Source organism: Solanum tuberosum, unplaced genomic scaffold (genome assembly GCF_000226075.1).
Source record: "Solanum tuberosum cultivar DM 1-3 516 R44 unplaced genomic scaffold, SolTub_3.0 scf00012, whole genome shotgun sequence".
NCBI classification, from domain to species: domain Eukaryota; kingdom Viridiplantae; phylum Streptophyta; class Magnoliopsida; order Solanales; family Solanaceae; genus Solanum; species Solanum tuberosum.
In genome coordinates this window covers 3361475-3381785 of record NW_006238937.1, presented here as the reverse complement: position 1 = coordinate 3381785, position 20311 = coordinate 3361475, and the positions used below count along the sequence as shown (strand labels likewise).

Sequence of the window (20311 nt, the reverse complement as noted above, 5' to 3'; positions counted from 1 at the left end):
AAAGTTGAAGCAGACATACACACTATAAATTTAAATATGTTCAAAGAATAAATAAAAAGTTTTTTTTCATTATATTTCGTCATAAGATCTAACAATATTTTTTCTGTTCATAATTATTAATCAGAATAATAAATCCTAACCAAGAAAGTTTTTCCCCTTTATTTTAAAAAAATTAAATTTAAAATATAAATATCCTCAAAGTATTGATATTTTCAGTTCCTCTTGATATATTCTCTTTCCTAATATGATATTATAAATTCTCTCTTATTTAATACTTTATCTATAATTTAAATAAGGAAAAGGGGTAAAGAAAAACCTTAGGAAAGTGGCTCAAAAATGCCTTTCTTTCACCTAAGGATTAAAAATGTCCTTCCACCAATGAACCACCTATTTGAATAAAAAAAATGTCCTTCTGTGTTAATTTATGTCTAAAGTTACCACTCTTTTTAATAGAAGTTGATGCGGCATAAATTATTTTTAATTAAATATGTGGCATTATTTTTATTGATCCACATCTTATTGTTTAGACTTAACCCATCGATAGCCCCTTAAAGTTGGTACAATATTTCACTTAGACACCTCAACTGAACGATGTTCATTTTAGACACTTTATGTAGGATTCTGTTGTGTCATTTTGACACATTTTACTTACATGGCATAATGAGTGTGATACACTCATTGACCAGCGCATGAATGGTCCTTTGGTTAATTTTTAATTATTTTTTTCTTCTTCTTCTCCATTTTTCAGCCACCATTTTGCACATGTTAAATTTTATCCATTGTGAAGGAAGGTTTCAACAAAATAACGGAGTAAATTTCTTTAAACTAAGCTAAAAAAACATCTTTATACTAACAAAAATCTCTCATTCTCTATCAAGCTATTTATTGGGGGAAAAAAAGAGAAAATAATCATAAACAGTGGTACACAAACGCAACTTTCGTATTTGGAAAAGACAGGTGTGTGTGTGGGGGGGGGGGGGGTCCAAAAGGAATATGAGTATATTTGGAGATCCTAGGGCTGCGTATCGGTCGGTTCGGTTCGATTTTGAAGTTTATCGATTTAGCTTATTGGTTATCGGTTTGTAGAGATGCTAAACCATTATCAAACCATTAAGATATTGGCTTATCGGTTATTGGTTTATCGGTTTTTTTATCGTTATTGGTTCGGTTATCGGTTTAACCATTAAGATTTGACACAAAAAAAATATTGAAAATCACTTAGAAACAAGGTGACAAACCAAATGAACCATGCACATGAGTTCACAAGTTACATCTTGCTCAAAAGCAAACATGTTTACATGTAGAATAACCAAGTGTTTGAGACAACCAGAAATAAAAGTAGGAAACCAAACTCTAAGTCAAGGACTTTATATACAAAATGGTATAAATATAATTATTTAATTTACTATCGGGTTATCGGTTAACCCGTTAAGAAAAAACTTCAAACCGTTAAGAACCGATAACCCGATAAGAAAAAAAAAATCGTTATCAAAACGCTAAACCAATAACCCAATACTGAAAAACTAGTAACTTTTTTTCAGTTCGGGTTATCAATTTTGGTTCGGTTATGAACAGCCTTATCTGGGCTATTTGGAGAAGACTATGGAGGGGGTGGGGGTGTTTCTTTTATTGATTTAAATTTTATTCTATTTTGTAATTATCTTGGTCATGTGTCATTAATTTATTGGTCAATTTTTATTTTTCTCAAAATTAATTATTTAAAAATCACTTTTGACACAAATGACAAATGTCATCGTTTAATTCATCACTTTATACGTCATTCGCGAATGTAACACACACATTATATACTTTTGCTGATATTAAAAAAAACATCAAAATGACACAACGGAATCCTACATAAGATGTCTAAATGAACATCGTCCGGTTAAAGTATCTAAGTGAAGCATTGTGCCAACTTTAGGGGGCCACCAATGGGTTAGGCCTATTGTTTATGTCTTTTAAATTGTTAATTATTGTGATTTATAATATGTTTTATGTAATTTTCAAATAATAATATGGTATTCCCTCTAACACAAGTTCTTGATTGATTTATCATGATGAGGTTTATAAGATATTGAAGAGAACAAAAAATGTGGGACTAGCTTCAATTGAGCAAACAAGTTTTATGGTTTAAGCTGGGCATCTCAGCCAAGAACATCAAAAGAGGCAACAGGGATAAGAAATTGATATACTAAAAGCAGACTGTAAGAGGATTGCAGCAATATAACTAGTCCTAACTATGGAATTCATTTTAAAAGTTCAGCCTCGCATATTTTAATGATAGCCAAAGTAATCTCACGCAAATCAGTGATTCATGAAGATTTGGAAACGAAGGCAAGAATTTGAGAAGAGTGCTTCCCCATCATCCTAGTACAGTTAATCACCTTCTGCTGTAGTGGACATGGCAATGCTCATGACCAGACTTGCATCTAAGCTGTCTTCATTTTGTGCTTTCAATCAAACACTCGATGCTTATTAAATTCTCAGGCTGCAAAATTGAACAGTGATTGATGACTGCTTTGTCAACCACCTAGGCTTGACTTGTTACTTTTTTCCTGACTATTCTTTTTCTCCGAGCCTTAGGTGCTGGTGTTTCCCCCTCAGAAGCTGAGTCAGTCTGACCCTGTTTGATCCCAAGAAGCCCAAGCCCCGAAACTATGGCATTCTTGGATAAGAACCATTTTGAAGAAGGCTGATCAAGACCCTCAGTGGGTCTACTATAAGCCTTCAAGACATCATCTGAATGGGCCAGTGGATCCACCTCCACACCGAGCCATGCTAGTCTTGATGCCTCTCCTACTTGAACATTCAAGACCCTGCATACATTTGACTGATTTATTAAGCAGAAAAAATCAAATCCAATGAGCACCAAAATTAACCCTCTTAATTCTAAAGCATTGCATCTTTCTAACCTTCAGTTCTTAGGATGACTGAAAATACTTTTCTATAACCAATGCTAATCTAGTTTTACACACTAAGATGGTTCAGACTGACATTTAAGCACCTATCGGAAGAATCAACAAACACAATAAACGTGAATCAAAAACGGCATTGCACTTCTACAGCAACTGCTTATTGTAGGTCCTAAAGCATTAATTCTTTTACAGAAAACCAAAGAAGCAAATTTAGACTAGCTGTTCCTGCATGGAGCACACTCCTATTTTTTCCACTCAAAATTATATCATGTCCTTTTTCCTTTTATCATTATTCATTTGTGTTTAAGGCTGCATAAAGAATCCTATTCTTTCTAAAAAGAACTTGCATATGCTACCGCCATTTAAAAAGCTAGAAAGCTTACATGTACTACTAAACATGAACTGTAGTTGATGAATGAAGTTCACACTTGCTGAAAAAAGAAGAAAAAAGAATTTGCATATGCTACCACCATTCATTTACTGACAGTATACCTCAGGGCAGTGCTGAAGAAGAGAGCCACTCCAATAACATCAAAGTGGTTAACTACAGCTCTGTCAAATCCACACAAGAGCTGATAACGCAGGTTTGCATAAAGACCAAGGAAGGCACCATAACCAAGTGCATTACTGCTCACAGATGGTATTGTCACCGACAACCTAGCAAAGAGCAGTAGCAAAAGAGATTTAGACAAGAACATAAGGTGTTAATCAGTGATATTTTTACCTTTATATAAAATTAAATGGGAAAATGAATTGCCAAGTATGCCAACCAATATCTACCTTCCCTCCTTTTTAGTGACAACAAGATTCGATACAGCCCCTTGGAAAGCTCCTGTAGTGAGACCAACCAAACAGAGCTCTGCAGCCTTATAGAAAAAGGACTGAATCCTCTTCTGCAAGTCGAATTCTCTTAGTGGATAACTCTTTTCAAAGACATTGTTTGGAAGCTTCTGTAATGTGTTCTGCAAATCAAACTGGAATGTGTTTCCATATGAACGACAAGGAGCAAGTGACCAAACAACAATAGCGTTGCATGCCGTTACAGTAAGCACATTAAGAAGGGCAAGATCCCATTCCTGCTTTATCCTAGACAAAAAAAGTGTTTATTTAATATCCTGCATGCAGTTTTTAATGAGTTTTATTTCCTTGAACTGAATAAGTATACCTCTCCTTACGGTTTTTGATCTCCCACCAAACTGAGCAACCAATTGTACTGGCTTGCTCTAGAAGCAGCTTGTATACAAATGCCGGATCTGCAATCATCCTGTGTTACATATTCATAGAAAATCAGGCAATTAGAAGCATAAATCTAAATCTGCATAATAACTTTTTGAATGTCCAAGACATTTATAGAAAGAAAAGATTTACTCACTACCAGCATATCAAAAACATGGAGGTGCCAAAGAACTCCCTTGAATGTACCAAAATTAGGGGTGAGAAGGGTGAGGTTTTTGGATGTTCAGACTTGCCTCTGCTATTACCCAAACAGCTTGGCATATAAAGCTAAAGCTTGTCTCAAGCAATTATTTTCCTGAGATTTTTTGTGAGCTCAGTTTCTGCATGGAGAATCTTAGCAGCTCAATTGGTTGGCCACCTGAACTTTCACTTTGTTGGTGATGATTCGATTCCCATCTTGTTATCCCCTCTCACATTTCCGCTTCCCCGACCCCCGTTTTAAAAAAATATATATAAAAAAAAGAGCTCAGTTCTTACGCAGATGTCTATTCTTCTCCCTTTTCTTTCCCTTTCACACAGTAAATAGCAAATGGTTGAACCAAATTTGGCATCATTAATTCCCCATAAATTCAACAACAATAATCAAGGAGAAGAAAATTATCCAGTTATTAGAAGTTTTTTGAAACAGAAGCAATCCTGGTGGAGAAAAGCGGGACTCCCACTGCTCAGTGTAAGTATTGAGATTGCAAATGGCAGAACTTCATTAAAATGGGTTCACTCCTGCCATGTTCACACGCAAACCTTTTCCCTACCTCGTAGAGATAGAGAGTGGTTTTGAAAGACCCTCAGCTGAAGTAACGCATATCAAAGCAGTATGGAAAAGAACACACAGAAGTAGAGAAGACGACTAAAGTTGGACATATAACAATGCAACTACATAAATATTTTTTTGAGATAAAGGTAACTGTGTATTCACAAAAGGCTCATCATCAAATAAATGATGAGCATAGGTCACTTACAATCTCATCAGAGCATATCAAACTACCCTATGGGAGATTACAAATTACCTATGAAGTCATCAAAAAGTTTTATATCCCCCATCATATCTTGTTTACACCAAAAGTACAAAAGACTAAGGCAATTCATTCTAATTTTCTGGATGTTGTTTCTCTTATCCACAAAGCATCTTCCGTTCCTTTCTTTCCATAGGGACCCAACTACATAAATATAAATATATTGTCTCTATTTATTTTGGTTCTTAAAAAAACATTGTGTGCGCTCACTTCAATGAAGCGAGCGATTCACTTAAAGCGTGAAGCGAGGCCTTGTATCTTTTTTCCGCTAAATGCTTCTGTGAACCCTGCTACCACCAAACCTATCCCACAGGAAAGTGAGACAACGCTCACTACCTACTAACTTTCTATCCTAATCCGCAACCTTCATATTCTCTTATCTAAGGTCATGTCCTCAGTTTGTTAAAGATGTGACATGTCTATCTAATCACCTCTACCCAATACTTCGTTGGCCAACCTCTACCTCTCCTTAAACCCACCAGTGCCAACCTCTCACAATGAGGCTCTTCACAGGGCATCTTCTCTTCACATGCCTGAACCATCTCAGTCTCGCTTCCCTCATCTTGTCCACCACAAAGACTATTCCCACCTTGTCTCGGGTATCTTCATTCCTAGTCTTATCTCTTTTAGAAATGCCCACATATCCACCCCAGCATCCTCATTTCCGCTTCCACATGAGTTCTTAATTGACTAACACTCTGCCTCATACAACGTAGTCAGCCTAACCACCACTCAGTAGATCTTATCTTTAGGTTTTAGTGGTACATTCTTGTCCCAGAGGACTCCGGAGGCAAGTTTCTGTTTCGTCCATCCCCACCAATACAATGTGCGACATCATCATCAAACTACCCTTTTCCTTGGATTAAAGACCCAAGATGGGGAATGGCCAATGTGCCAAGCCCCACTTCCATGCAGACCTCACGCAGTACTTCACCAAAATTGCACTTCAAGTAATCAGTTTTGGTCCTGGTCCTGCTCAACTTAAACTCTTTAGACTCCAGGGTTTTTCTCCAAACCTCCAGCCTAGCATTAACTCTGGTGCGAGTCTCGTCAATTGGTACTATGTAGCTTGCAAATAACATGCATCATGGCACCTCACCTTTATTATAACACGTTAGTTCATCCATCACCGAGGAATATAAAAACGGATTAAGTGTTGACCCCTGCTGCAGCTCCATCATGACTAGCAAGTGCTCCGATCTGCCTTACCCAAGTCTCTTCAACCAACATGTTGGCTTCCTCATCTTTAATGCATTTCATTGGTCTAAGTCTAGAGCCTTCCTCTCTCGCCTTGGCTAGCCTATCAACTTCTTATCCCCGCCTTTGTCCTCTAGTCCTATATACAAATGTTTGAAAGTAGTCATTTTTGCCACAGTCATGCTAACTTCACCTTCTTCCTCGTCATCTTATACAAATTTCCTATTCACCCGCTTATCCTCCTCCTCGTAGCTCTCCACCAACTTTGCATAAGCTACCTTTTTTCCCTTCCTTGGACTTCCCATTCCACCACCAATCACCTTGATGTCCACCAAAGTTTCCCCTCAAGACCCCAACACCTCTCACTTCTTCCTTGATCCAACTACTTGTCTTATCCCACATATTGTTTGCATCCCCAACTACTTCCATATTCAGAGATGGTTATCAATATTATAGAAAAAAACAAATACACTATAGGAAAACTAAGGATAGAGAGAGATAGTCCAAGAGGGATACTTGCCTATTAGAGCAAGAGACAGAAAACTAGGGACAGCCGGAGAGGAAAGCTTGAGGGTGAGATTCCATGACAAAGTGAGGTTGACGAGTTCCTAGACAATGCCAGTGAGTTGCATTTTTGGATAGCAAAATGAAATTTTACGTAGCAAAGATCAATCTGGAAAAAAATTTGAGGAGCATGGAAACTAAAGAAACCAAGAGAAATTGATTAGAGGGCACGTGGCTGCACGTTGCTCTTGAGATGTGAAAATAAAAAGGCAAAAGAGGCTAACTATATTTTTGTTTGAAAATAAATGAACCAAGTGATGCAATTCAATGTGTCTGAAATTTTTTGAAATGCTCTCAGGCACAATACGATAGGTTTTTCTCTCCATCCTTAGCATTCAATCAAGAGGAGTAAACACAGGATCTAGAAAGTTTATTTTCAACCGATATGGATAATTTCATTTATTTTGCAGTTGGTTTCAAATCGTTCGATATAGAAAGGTTATCAGGGACCTCTGGTATATGGTTTGAGTGGACAGAGAGAAGCAGGAAAGCAGTCACGAGGACAACTTTCAACAAAGGATCCATGGAATGGATAGTAAGGGTTCTCAAGGAGGCTTCCCAAACTAAAGGGAACTCAGTTCGTAGGTGGAGGAAAACAGATGATATAGCTGAGATCTTTGGTGCTCGTAACTATAATAAGTATGGGAGGTACATCAGTTTGATAAGTGTAAGGGGTAGAAGAAGATCAGTTCTCATCATCCCAGAACTGACCTGCAATTCAGGGTGGGCAGACATTGCAGAGAAGGTGGCAAGGTTTATAAGTGCTCACAAGACCACAAACAACCTGGAGGCATACAGAACTGTTGATGAAAACATTCCCTATGCTGAGATGGTCAGAAGTTCTAAATGGGAAAACAGAGAAGGGAAGGAAGTAAATGCAAATGCAGAGGTGACAATGCAAAAAGGAGTCATTAGCATTAAAGAACCTATATGCAATCATAGTGAAGCACTCAAGAGGAGTTTGGTGGGGAAATTTAATGCAGATGCCACACTGACAGAAGTCCGGAAATGGTCCTACAATACCTGGAAACAAGCATATGGCTTGAATGTATATGAAATGGGAAACAATTTTTTTCTCTTTGAATTCAAGTCCATACAACTAGCACAACAAGTCATGGAAGGGATCTGGGAATGGAAAAAAACCCCAGTTAAGCTAATCTGGTGGAATCCTTTAGTTGCCACTGTAGAAGAGAGGAGTACAGGCAAATTGACTTGGGTGAAGATTCTAGGTTTACCACTCCATCTCTAGTCGCAAAAAATTTTCAAAGCCATTGGAAATCTTTGTGGTGGTTGGCTCGAAACAGAGGAGGAGACCACACTGAGGAACCACCTCAAATGGGCGAGAATTAGAGTATGCAGCGATGGAAATAATATTCCGAAGGAGGTCAAAGTCAAGAATGGTGGAGTGATCTGCAGATTTGGGCTGAACTTCCGGCGAGAGCCTACGTCGGAGATAGGGGAGCTTCTAACCTCTTTACCCAAAAGGTTGTTGACCAAGATCCATTGGATAAAGGGATGTGGACTGACATGGGTCAGTTGAAAGGGACTAGACCACTGTCACATGCACTCCCATGTGATTCTGCAGAGTCTAGTGGAGTGAGAAATAGGGCTAATGTTGATGGGCTTAGTATGCTGGACCCTAAAGTTATATTGGGCCTCACCCCAAAAGTAACAGAAGCTTCTAAGGCCCCTTTCATTAAAGATGCACATGCCCAGCACATGACCTCTTTAAAGGGGCTTGAAGATATTAAGGTTTTGGCTGAGAATTTCATCTTAGCAATGAAGAACTGGGAACTTTCCTCCAAGGCGACATACGAAAGAAGAGAAGAAGGCCCAAGTGTAGAGGAAACCTCACACACGCACGCACAGTTGAAGAATAACGACCCACATAGACAGACACAAGGGGAATCCACGAATACAGCTGCCAACCAAGCTGAGTCGAGAGAAGCAGAGCTACAAATTCAACAGATACACCAACCAGAACCAGTTGACATGCTGAATCCAATAGAACCCGAGGTGATCAAGACAGAGGCATCTAATTGGGTGAATTCTCATATTCTGGAGTTGAGTAATACCTATGGGGTAGCCTTCGAGGGTTTTGAAAGTGAAACTCTGGAGCTCCTCATGAGAATTGATGAAAGGAAGATGGAAATTGACAAAACGAAACAGCCGAAGGAAACCACAACTCCAAAAAGCAGAGGCAGAGGGAAAAATGAATTAAAAAACCTTCAGTCTAGTCTTAATAAGGAAGTGGAAGGGGTAAGGAACAGGGGGAGGAATCTATGCTTAACTTTTAAATGAAGGTCAAGATCTTAACATGGAATGTTAGGGGTCTTAACAATGAGGCATCAAAAAACTTAGTTAAGACCTGCCTACAGAAATGGAAGGCTGACGTGATATGTTTACAGGAGACTAAGGTAAACAAGGGAGTAGAAAGAGTGGCATTCCAATTATGGCCAAGTAGATGGATGAGGTGTGGTTTTATGGTAGCAGATGGTAGCAAAGGGGGTATCCTCTTAATGTGGGACAGTAGGGTGTGGAAGGGTTCAAAAGTAGAGGAAGGTAACTTCTCAATCACATATAAATTTGAAGCGCTGCAAGATTCTTTTTGTTGGACCTTTACTGGTGTCTATGCTCCTCATACCAGGAAGGAAAAGCTCGAATGTTGGGAGGAAATGGCTGCAATGAAGGGACTGTCCGAAGGGCCATGGGTAACAGGGGGAGATTTTAATACAGTCAGACATATGTTGGAAAGAAGGGGATGCTCTAGAACAACTAACATTATGGCTGATTTCTCCAAATGGATTGAAGATCTTGAATTACATGACCCTATTCTAATCGGAGGTAAATACACTTGGGTTAGGGGACTAAACCATCAAAGTAATGCAAGGCTAGACAGATTCTTATACTCAACGGAATGGGAGGAAAGCTTCAAGAATATCAGACAAAGGATCATGCCCAGAGTAACCTCAGACCACAACCCTATCCTTTTGGAGTGCGGAGACTGGGAAAAAAGGAATTCTTATTTTAAATTTGAAAATTGGTGGCTTAAGGTCGAGGGTTTTAATGAACTGGTCCAGGAATGGTGGAATGGCTTCACAGTTGTAGGGTGCCCTGATTATAAATTATGTACTAAACTGAAATTGCTGAAAGAGAAACTGAAAGACTGGAGTAGGAACACATTTTCTGAAATGACTAACAGGAAAAACAACCTACTTGAAGAACTGGTTGTTCTTGACAGAGCACAAGAAGACAGAGAATTATCCGAAGAAGAGTTGATGGTTAGGGCAACAATACTGGTCGAACTTGAAGTACTGGCCAATCATGATGAAGAGAGATGGAGACAAAAATCTAGAGCACTTTGGCTAAAAGAAGGGGATAAGAACACCAGGTTCTTTCAGAGATTAGCAACAGCACACAGAAGGTACAACACAATTGATAGGCTGGTTGTAAGGGGGGAAGAGATGCAAGAACCTGATGAAATCAAAAGTGCTATGATAGAGTTCTATTCCAATCTTTACACTGAGAATGAGTCATGGAGACCTACTTTTGATTTGACAGGCTGTCCTATGGTCACCAATGAGGAGAATGAATGGCTTCAGAGACCATTTACAGAAATAGAAGTGTTGCAAACTATCCAACAGTGTGATGGAGACAAAGCCCCTGGTCCTGATGGTTACACCTTGAAATTTTTCAAGGCATGCTGGGAGATCTTGAAGGAGGACCTGATGCAGACTATCCATAATTTCCACCAGAGGGGAGTCTTTGAAAAATCTTTCAATGCCACCCTTGTAGCATTGATCTCAAAGAAGCCTGGAGCTGTTGAGCTTAAGGATTTCCTTAACTTAATCCAAAAGGTAAGAATCACTGATATGATACTACCGTTAACTCTCACCAATAACAGAGCAAAGATACATTATTCTCAGTAAATTTTTCATCTCCTTAACCTATAAAAGAAATCTATAAATTTTTCCCATAAGTTTGGGCTCTCTGTTGCTCCTTTTCTTGGAAGATATTATCCTTCTCTGATATACGGATCTTTCAATGACTATATGAATCAAACAAAATCCATGAAATCTAGTAGATATTATCTCATTAAGTTCCATTTACTAGGTTGACTATAAAAAGTGTGCATGTGTTTCAATAGATAGCAGTTGGTGAGGCCTACAAGAACACTACGGCAGGCAGCCTAGGAAATCACTAATCAATGCCCTCTCACAATCTAACCATAAGTCCCTCTCATACAAAGTCTTATGGACGTTAATTGCCTTTGAATCAATGTGAAACATTTAGCTTTAAAATATTCCGTCTGGCCATTCTGTTAAGCAAACTTGTTCCTGTCTTTGAAGTATATAGCAATTGGGCTGCCAAGTGGAATCTTTACCAACTAAATATTTGGGACTGCCACTAGGTGCTAAAAACAAAGAATTAGAGGTGTGGAGTGGGGTGTTGGAAAGGTGCGAGAATAAACTATCTAGGTGGAAAAGTCAATATCTCTCTTTAGGGGGCAGATTGACTCTCACCAAGTCAGTTCTTGATGGCATGCCTACATACATGATGAGCCTTTTTCCCATACCAAAGAGCATTGAAAAAAAACTCAATAGAGTTAGGAGAGCCTTTCTATGGCAAGGAAACAAGGAGAAGAGAGGTTATAACCTTGTGAAATGGGATGAACTGACTCTCAACACTCAACAAGGGGGGCTCAACCTGAAGAACCTCAGCAAACAAAACACCTCTCTCTTGCAGAAATGGCTTTGGAGGTTCTCCTCAGAAGAGAGGGCCATTTGGAGAAGATTCATAGTCGGAAAGTATGGTTTACTCAATCACTGGACAACTGAGGAGGTTGCGGGAACCTTTGGATGTAGTGTCTGGAAAACCATAAGAAGATTATGGCCTCATTTCAACAACAACATGTCAATCACTGTTGGAAATGGTTTGAAAACTGATTTCTGGAATGAGGTGTGGATTGGAGAAGACAGTCTTAGAAACTCCTTTTCAAGAACAGCCTAAGAAAGTTAAGTTTTCTTGTTAAATAGTAATACAAATGTTACCTTCCTCAAAAAATGAGTACAACCATAGTATCTTTATATCTTATTTAGATGAGCCGTCTAAGAAGCAAAAAGCATGACCTCCGAGTAAGAAAATGATTGTGAACAAACTTCTTTGCAACCTCACAGTAAAACTTTATAGGCTACAACCCTAAGATTTCTAAATACACTTAGCAGTGGACAACAGTCTCAGTGTAGCACAAAATAAAGAAGGCAACGGTCAGAATATCATCTTCAGAAAAAACCTTAACGACTGGGATATGGACAGAGTTACTGACTTTTTTGTTCTTCTTTCCTCAGTTCCAGATTTAAACAGTGAAAATTTAATTTTGGAGGGGCAGCAGAGAGATGGTTCCAATTCAGTGAAGTTGTGTTACTGCATGCCAGTAAAAGAAGCCAGCCAAGAAACTTATGGGTCATGGAACAAGGTTTGGAACTCTAAAGGCACCAGTGGAAGTAATGTGCTTTACATGACTAGATCAGAGAAGCTTTATCAAACTCAAGACAATTTGCAAAAGAGGGGCATACAACTAGTCAGCAAATGCTTTCTATGTGGAGGAGAATCAGAATCAAACAAACATCTTTTTGCGTAGTCCTTTCACTTCTCAGATTTGGCATCACTGTTTTGAACCTTAAATGAGTCATGCCTAATTCACCTGCTGATCTGTTACTATGCCAACACAAAAAGGGCTTATCTAAGAAACTGAAGAAGACTTGGACTCCATATGTGCATGCATTTGGTGGTGCATTTTGAAGGAAGTAAATCGAAGACATTCTGAAGGAAACAACAGCTCTGTACTGATAATCAAAATCCGAATGTATACTTCTCATTTCTTTTTTGGTGTAAAGTGGAGCATAGATGATGCCGAACCCCTATTGCACTTCATCATATTTTTGTTTTTCTGGGGTTTCAATCGTCTTTTCCCCTTCCCCCTCCTTTATGGATGTAATTACAACACTTCTTAGTGCTAGTTTTTACATCAATAAGGCTTACCATTTAAAAAAAAGCTACACAGAGAGAATAAGGCTTTGATTAGCGAAGTAATTTCTCCAAAACCAGCTATCATACAAACATTAAATAGTAGAAAGGCTTTTCTCCAGAACTTTTGCCCTCTCTAAGTGTTCTGAGTAATGTGGTAGTGTAGTGTTGTATTTACCTGCCAGTGAATGCCCTTGATAATCCTTGAGGAAGTGACCGGGAAATAAATCTAGCAGTTGTCGGTCTGGCATTAATGGCAAGAAATTTCACCATTTGTGCAGAGCTAACTAAACCCTGGATTAGAAGTACGACTAAAGTTAGACATATAACAATGCAACTACATAACTACATTAAATAAAGTAACTTGCCATTTCATAGGCTTGTCGAAGCCCAGCTGGTAAATCCATCATTGTCTTCTGCCACTCATTTAGCACGGCTTCAACAAATTTCCGATCAAACAACTAAAAATATTATTGAGAAATTATGAGAGATATAATAATGCTGTAAATTTATTCCATGAGTTAACAGAAACCATTTCCATCTTCAGAAGCCTCTTACCTCTTGTAGTATCATTCTTCTCCTAAATAATCCACCCTCATCTCCCTCATCACCATCATCAAAGTCATCAAAGTAATCATCATCATCACCATCATCGTCACCTCCATCACCACCACCATGATTTAAATTCTTTCCCATATTTCCACCTCCTCCTCCGGTTGAAAGCTATGATTTTGCACGACATTAGCCAATTTTTTCAACACCCAAAGAGTTACCAGATTGTACCACTAAGTCTACCACAAAAGTTGATCAGGAAATAAACAGAGACAAGGTTCTCAAACATAGGTGGAATATTCTCTCATCATATAAAGCAAGCACATACCAAATTCACACAATCTTGGCCAGTTGAAGCACATTATTTTTTTTTTCTATAGCTGTGGTGTCCGGCCAGCTTTCACACACCTCGATTAATTCCAGAACCTACCACCAACAACATGTATCAAGTAACTCTTTCCACTAAGGCTAGGACAAATGAAAAGAAATAACCTAGTCTTTTTTCGTCTCCTAGGATTTGAATCTGAGACCTTCGGATTCTTAACACACTTCATTGATCAGTAGGTCACACACCTTGGGTGACAAGTTCATTTTGACAAAGGAGATGCATTAGAACCAAACTACATAAGACACATCTAAGATGCTTTAATCAACGTCAGATTCAAGTATATTGGACGCATATTTTCACATGTAGTTAATTATATCTGATCAGTCTTTTTTAACTCTTAGCTCCTTGTTCTTTTGCAGAAAGCACATATAGAAACAGAAATTTTAACTTTCCCAGAAGCCACCTCTAATTTATCAGTAAGCAAGCAACACCAGGAAACTCACACTGCAAGACTCTTCATTCCTACAGAACAAGTAGCAATGAAACAAACACATTTTGCTCAGCTACATAATTTATTATGTAACAAAAGCAATGTGCCTACACCTCAATTCTTTTTTAGTAACACATCAGAAGGAAAACCACAAACAAATACCAAGATGAAACTAGATAAGAATACAACAACAGTTTCAGTTCCGTTCGCATGGCCCAGCTTCACAACAATCAGATTTTGATATATGATCATCTGTGAAGAGCACTAGACATACCTTAAAAGGGCTTATGGTGCTCCAATGATAATAAGAGATGAAAAATGATGTTCCTACAGACAAGTGTAAAATGATGTTCCTACAGACAATCTCACAGTTTCGACTAAAACTCTACTCAAACAAAACCTCTAACTCTACTTTGATTACTACATGGGGGCTTTCTCAACACCGGACACCATCAATGCTGTTTTTCAGCTTCAGTGATTAGCAGTGTTTTTTAAAATGAAAGCACAAAAAGCGACAAAGTCTGTGGGACTTGAAGCCAAAAGCGAGAAGTGAAAGCACACACTCTTAGAAGTTAAGCGCACAATTTACGAAATAAGAACAAGTACTAAATACAAATAAATTTAGTTCTATAATAGTCCAATTGCAATTAAAATAACTAATTTCAACATCCAATAAACAGCAACGTTGTTACTAAAATCAACTCCCCAACGTTGAGACTCACTGGACAGATCACTTCATGTTGGGATCTCTTTGTGAGATTATTTGAAGCACCCTTCTCTGAAGTTCATGGCTTCACCAGTAAAGCAATAGACCCTTGATTTGCATCACTTCATCGCTTTAAACCACAAAACGATGACTTTTAATGACACTAGTGATTAATAAAAGTTAGGTACCAAACACAATACATGAGCGGAAACCTCTGAAGCTGATATCCTTACAAGTTACAACAGATTAGAAAGTAGAAATTGATGTCAAATATTTGAAGTTGGACTATCTTAACTACATCACCATGTATATTTTATCCAACTTTGGGATAAACTCCAGCTAGATATCAAATATAAATAGCATACCACAAAACACAGCAGCACTACATCTCAATCCCAAGCTATATGGGTCAGCCTAAGATTCATCATCAATATCCATTTCATTATTTTCAGGGCCGTTCATTCCAAAATTATTGACAACTTACAATATAGTGGAGAAATGGAAGTTTCTAGGAATATACAACTATAACCAGACCACAATTTCAGTAGACAAATTTCACTCAAGAAAAGCAAAAAAAATAAAAGAAAATAATTAGCATGAACGAAGGATAAAGCTGGTAAAGTCAATTATTTGTTCACCTTTTCCCCTTCAAAATACTGAGGAAAAAAAATTGAATTCGTAGAAAAAGTAGTGATGCACAAACCTCGGGGCTAGACTGGGTCTGTTTCTGGGTCATATCAAGTTTCGATTTCTCCAACGTAACTGCACCAAAAGCACCATATTTTCCCCCTTTCATTACAGGGGCGAACATATTCGTAGCGGAGGAAGAGGACGATGATGGAGAATCAACCGGTGAAGCTTGAAAGCACCGCTCCAAACCGGCAATGGCATCGCCGTTGATCACCGGGGAAGTCGATGCCCTAATTACGTTAATTTTACGGAGCTTCCGGCCGACCCCTAGAACTGGTCGCCGGATAACTATGGCCGGAAATAAGGGTTTAGTGGAAGTAGGGAGCAGTTGGGTATTTATGGGCATGATTTGAGCGGTTTGAAAGACAGAGTGAGACATTTGTGGTATTGTTTGTCAAAGTTTTGTGTTATTGAGTGTTGAGATAAGAGAGAGAGAGAAAATTTCCCTCTGCTCCAAAGAGAGGGAAGGAAAAATGAAGGAGCTGAGGTTTTGATAGAATGGCGGAGAGAGACACAAACCCACTCCAGAGAGTGAGTCCACTCGGGTCAACTCGCCCAACTTCCTTTCTCTTCACCACCGGGACGTTTGATCGATTTATTATTTTAATAAAGGAAAAGGGTTTGATATAATTCTCAACTTTGTTATTTAGAGTTGATATACCATTGTTATTAAAGTGGTTCATATATATTTCTATTGTTATATAAATGACTTACATATACTCGTTTCCTTTAATAGAAGTGAAAATTAATTTAAATTTAATTTTTTAATTATCTTTTTGAAAAAAAAATATAATTCATATAAGTATACTTGACCCTCCTCACATGTATTTTTTTTAAATTTTTTGTTTCAACGACTAATTTAAATTTATTATTTTGATGGTCAAATTTTTTTATGTTTAACTAATTTTCTTGTAAAATTTATTATAGATGCCCCATTTTTTTTATTTTATTCCTACAAATACAAAAACTAAATTATAATATAGTCACAAAAAAAATAGTTTTAATTTTTTTCTTTACACTAAAGAATGAAAGAAAATAAAGAATAAGAAACTTGACATGTTAATAAAAGAAGTCAAAAAATAATTTTTGTATGAAAAAGACTAAAATATACCTTGAACTTTGCTAGAAGAATCATATATATACCCTACATGATTTTTTAAACAATTTAAAGTCAAAAAAATAATTTTAAAACTAATTTTTTCACTTCCATCAGATGAAGGGTATATGTGAGCTCATTTTTTAACTATAAGGATATATATGAGTCATTTGTATAATGGTAAGGATATATAAGAGTCACTTTCTTAACGAGTGGTATATTAGTTTGTCATGCCACGAGCCTACACCCTGGGTGAGACCGACATCGAGAACCATTGCTGGCCCCAAGCGAACCCTTGGTCTGACTTACTTACTCAGCGGAAGACTTTACTCAAGATAAATACTTTAAAACAAGTAAACTGTACTGCTCAAAATATAACTTAGAATGTATTATAATAACATTCACTGCCAACGTGGCAACTCAAGTCTCAACTTAACTGAAAAGGAAAAGTAAAGACTCATGAACTAACATCACTAACTCTGTCTATGAAGCCTCTAAACAACTGAGATGGATGTCGGGACAAGACCCACGATATCCTAATGAACTAAAATATTGAAAGCAATAAAAAGGAATCCTCTAGAAAGCTAGGAGGCTCACCAACTGACTCTGAGTGCTCAAGTGGATCAACGAGGCGCTGGATGCTGATCTTGGTTACATGCGTTTGCATCATAATAAGATGCAGGCTAACTGACATCAGTACATTGAATGTATGAGTATATGCGAGTTGGAATGCTAAACATAACTTAAGCTTGAAAAAAATCTGAACGAAACACTTACCTTGGCTTTACTCAACTCCTGAATAACTTAACTTAATATAAAGCAATAAAACGCATGCAATCTATAGAAAGCTTTTAAAATAGTAGAAAACAACTTAGTTCGTTAAAGAAAATGCTATTACAAACTCAATTTTACTCATAAAATAAAGTAATATAGTTTCTATGAGAGTGTCTCTAACTGACAACCACCACTATGAGCCTAAGTGGTGATACATCGTCTTGCCCACGCTGCCAAAACTATCCTATATTTTGCCGTCATATAGAGCGCTTAACTAAGTGGATCCACTAGTCTATGCTAAAAGCATCTTAAGGAGTCATCTAAAAAGTATGATCTTTTACTACTCATGATGGCTACATAGTTTATGGAGATGTGAGTTATCTGAACTCAAACTCGTCCCCATATTGGTGCTCAATACTACTCTCAAAATATACTTAGCTCATATGTTTGTAAAAACAAAAGTCTTTCTTTGGTTTGAGATAATTACTCAAAAACTTAGCTTAAAAGCTCTCTTGAAAATCTCAATTTCCTTCTTGCTCAAATGTGAAAACATTTTAACTCTTGAGAATACTTAGTTCCCGAATAATCTTTGAAGAATAAACTTTTACTCTTACTCTTTACTGAAAACTAGCTTAAAGGCTCTTTTGGAAATATCAGTTTTCTTTCTTGTTTAAATGTGAAAACATTTACTCTTCGAAAATACATAGTCCCGATATACTCTTTTGAAGAAATGCACTTCAAACTTTACTCTTTACTCAACTCTTAAAACAAAGTAAAAACATTTATAAAAGACTTTTGAAAAACTTTATAAACTTCTCTGAACTTGACCCTTGACTTCTCTTGACTTGACTCTTAACTTTCCTTGAATTGAATTATGGATTCAAGGATTGTGATTTGTGATAAGAAAGATCTCATGATGTTTAGGAATGATTTTATATAGCTAAACATGAGAAATGATCAAGAAATCATTGCCTGGAAATTAGTCCGCGACGCGGAGGTGTATTTAAATTTTGATCGCAAAAATAATTTTTGAGGCAGAACGATCCGTGACTGCTCCGCAACGCGAATAGACTTTTTGCGAAATTTTGGGACAGGTCTGCGAGGCGGACAAGGGCACCAGATTTGCCCGACTTTTTCCTTCTTCGTTTTCCAGTCCCAATTCACCTTATAAACTCAACTATTCTTCTCAATTTTGTTTAGATTCAGATACCCAACATATGTACCCATGAACCTAACTCATAACAACTCTAAAACTCGACGTAAAGATCTCATAAATTTCTCAATTCATCCCAATTCAAGAACGAAATCCAAATTCAAGAATACCATTCAAGATTCATCAACTTTCAACTTTCTAGAACGAACTTCGCTGAAATAAACGTGATTGGCGTGAGGTTGAACAAACCCAACGCTATGAAAGACTCACATACCTCGTAGGGATCACCCCTTGACGAAATCTACGATCAAACTTGAACGATCTTGACGAATCTTGCTTCTTCTCCTCTTTTCTCCTCTTCTCTCAAAACCCTAACTTTTTTTGGAAAAGCGTAAACTGACCAAGTTCAGTTTAGACCTCAATTAAACTCCTAAAAACGAATTAAAATAATTGGGAAAGGAAAAGACTAAAATACCCTTCCAAAATCCGGATTAGACTTTCCTTATTTGAATAGCCCAACTTCCAATGGGCATATCTCACTCATACGAACTCAGAATAGTGCCAACTTGGTGGCGTTGGAAAGATTATTCCAAGATATTTCCTACAATATCTGGAAACATACCTAACTCATCCTGAGCTAGGAGTTATGGTCGTTTGAAGTTGATCAAAAATCCAACTTAACATACTTAACAAATTTTCCAGATTTTTATATTCTTTCCAAAAATGACTATTTCCACTTTTTAACTTCTTTCTAGTTACGGGGTGTTACAATATCTTCCCTTGGGAACATTCGTCCTCGAATGAGCTTACTCTTAGTAAACTAAGGGTGTAACATCTAACATTCAGTTCAAACACCCAACAAGCAATGTAAATACAACATGTAATCTCATAAGTTAAAAAGTACTAAGAAGAGAATTAGTACCTTGATCTGAAATTTCTCCGGTTTCAAAGAGATGTGGATGTCTCTTCTTCATATCTTCCTCAGCTTCCCAAGTAGCTTCCTCAACAAACTAGTTCATCCAAAGAACTTTGACTGATGCTACTTCCTTAGTCCTCAACTTTCGAACTTTACGATCTAGAATCTGAACCGGAATCTCCTCATAAAATAAGCTATCCTTGATACCAATATCTTCAGTTGGTATGATAAGTGAAGGATCTCTCATGCACTTCTTTAACATGGAAATGTGAAAACCAGATGAACCGCGGCCAACTCTTGTGGTAGCTCCAACTCATAAGCTACATTACCTACCTTTTTCGATATTCTGTAGGGGTCAATATACCGGGGACTAAGTTTCCCCTTCTTACCAAATCTCATAACACCTTTCATGGGTGAAACTTTAAGATATACCCAATCATCTACTTCAAACTCTGACTCCCTTTTCCTAAAATCAGTGTAGGATTTCTGACGACTTTGGGCTGTTTTCAATCTCTCTTGAATAACTTTCACTTTCTCCATAACTTGACGAACTAAGTCTGGTCCTATTAACCTAGCTTCACCAACTTCAAACCATCCAATAGGAGATCTACATCTTCTCCCATAAAGAGCCTCATAGGGAGTCATTTGTATGCT

The 20311-nt window shown here is 37.6% G+C and overlaps 1 protein-coding gene across 1 annotated transcript; it reads right to left on the bottom strand.

Moving 5' to 3' along the window:
- Positions 1-2074: 2074 nt before the first annotated feature.
- On the bottom strand, positions 2075-16303 carry LOC102603902 (protein RETICULATA-RELATED 1, chloroplastic-like). Its single transcript, XM_006339867.2, has 8 exons — positions 15732-16303; positions 13511-13675; positions 13321-13413; positions 13131-13246; positions 4081-4179; positions 3696-4001; positions 3408-3572; positions 2075-2816 (listed from the first exon to the last, which is right to left on the bottom strand). The coding sequence occupies exons 1-8, from the start codon at positions 16095-16097 to the stop codon at positions 2531-2533; spliced, it is 1596 nt and encodes a 531-aa protein (XP_006339929.1). The 5' UTR covers positions 16098-16303; the 3' UTR covers positions 2075-2530.
- Between the last annotated feature and the right edge of the window lie 4008 nt (positions 16304-20311).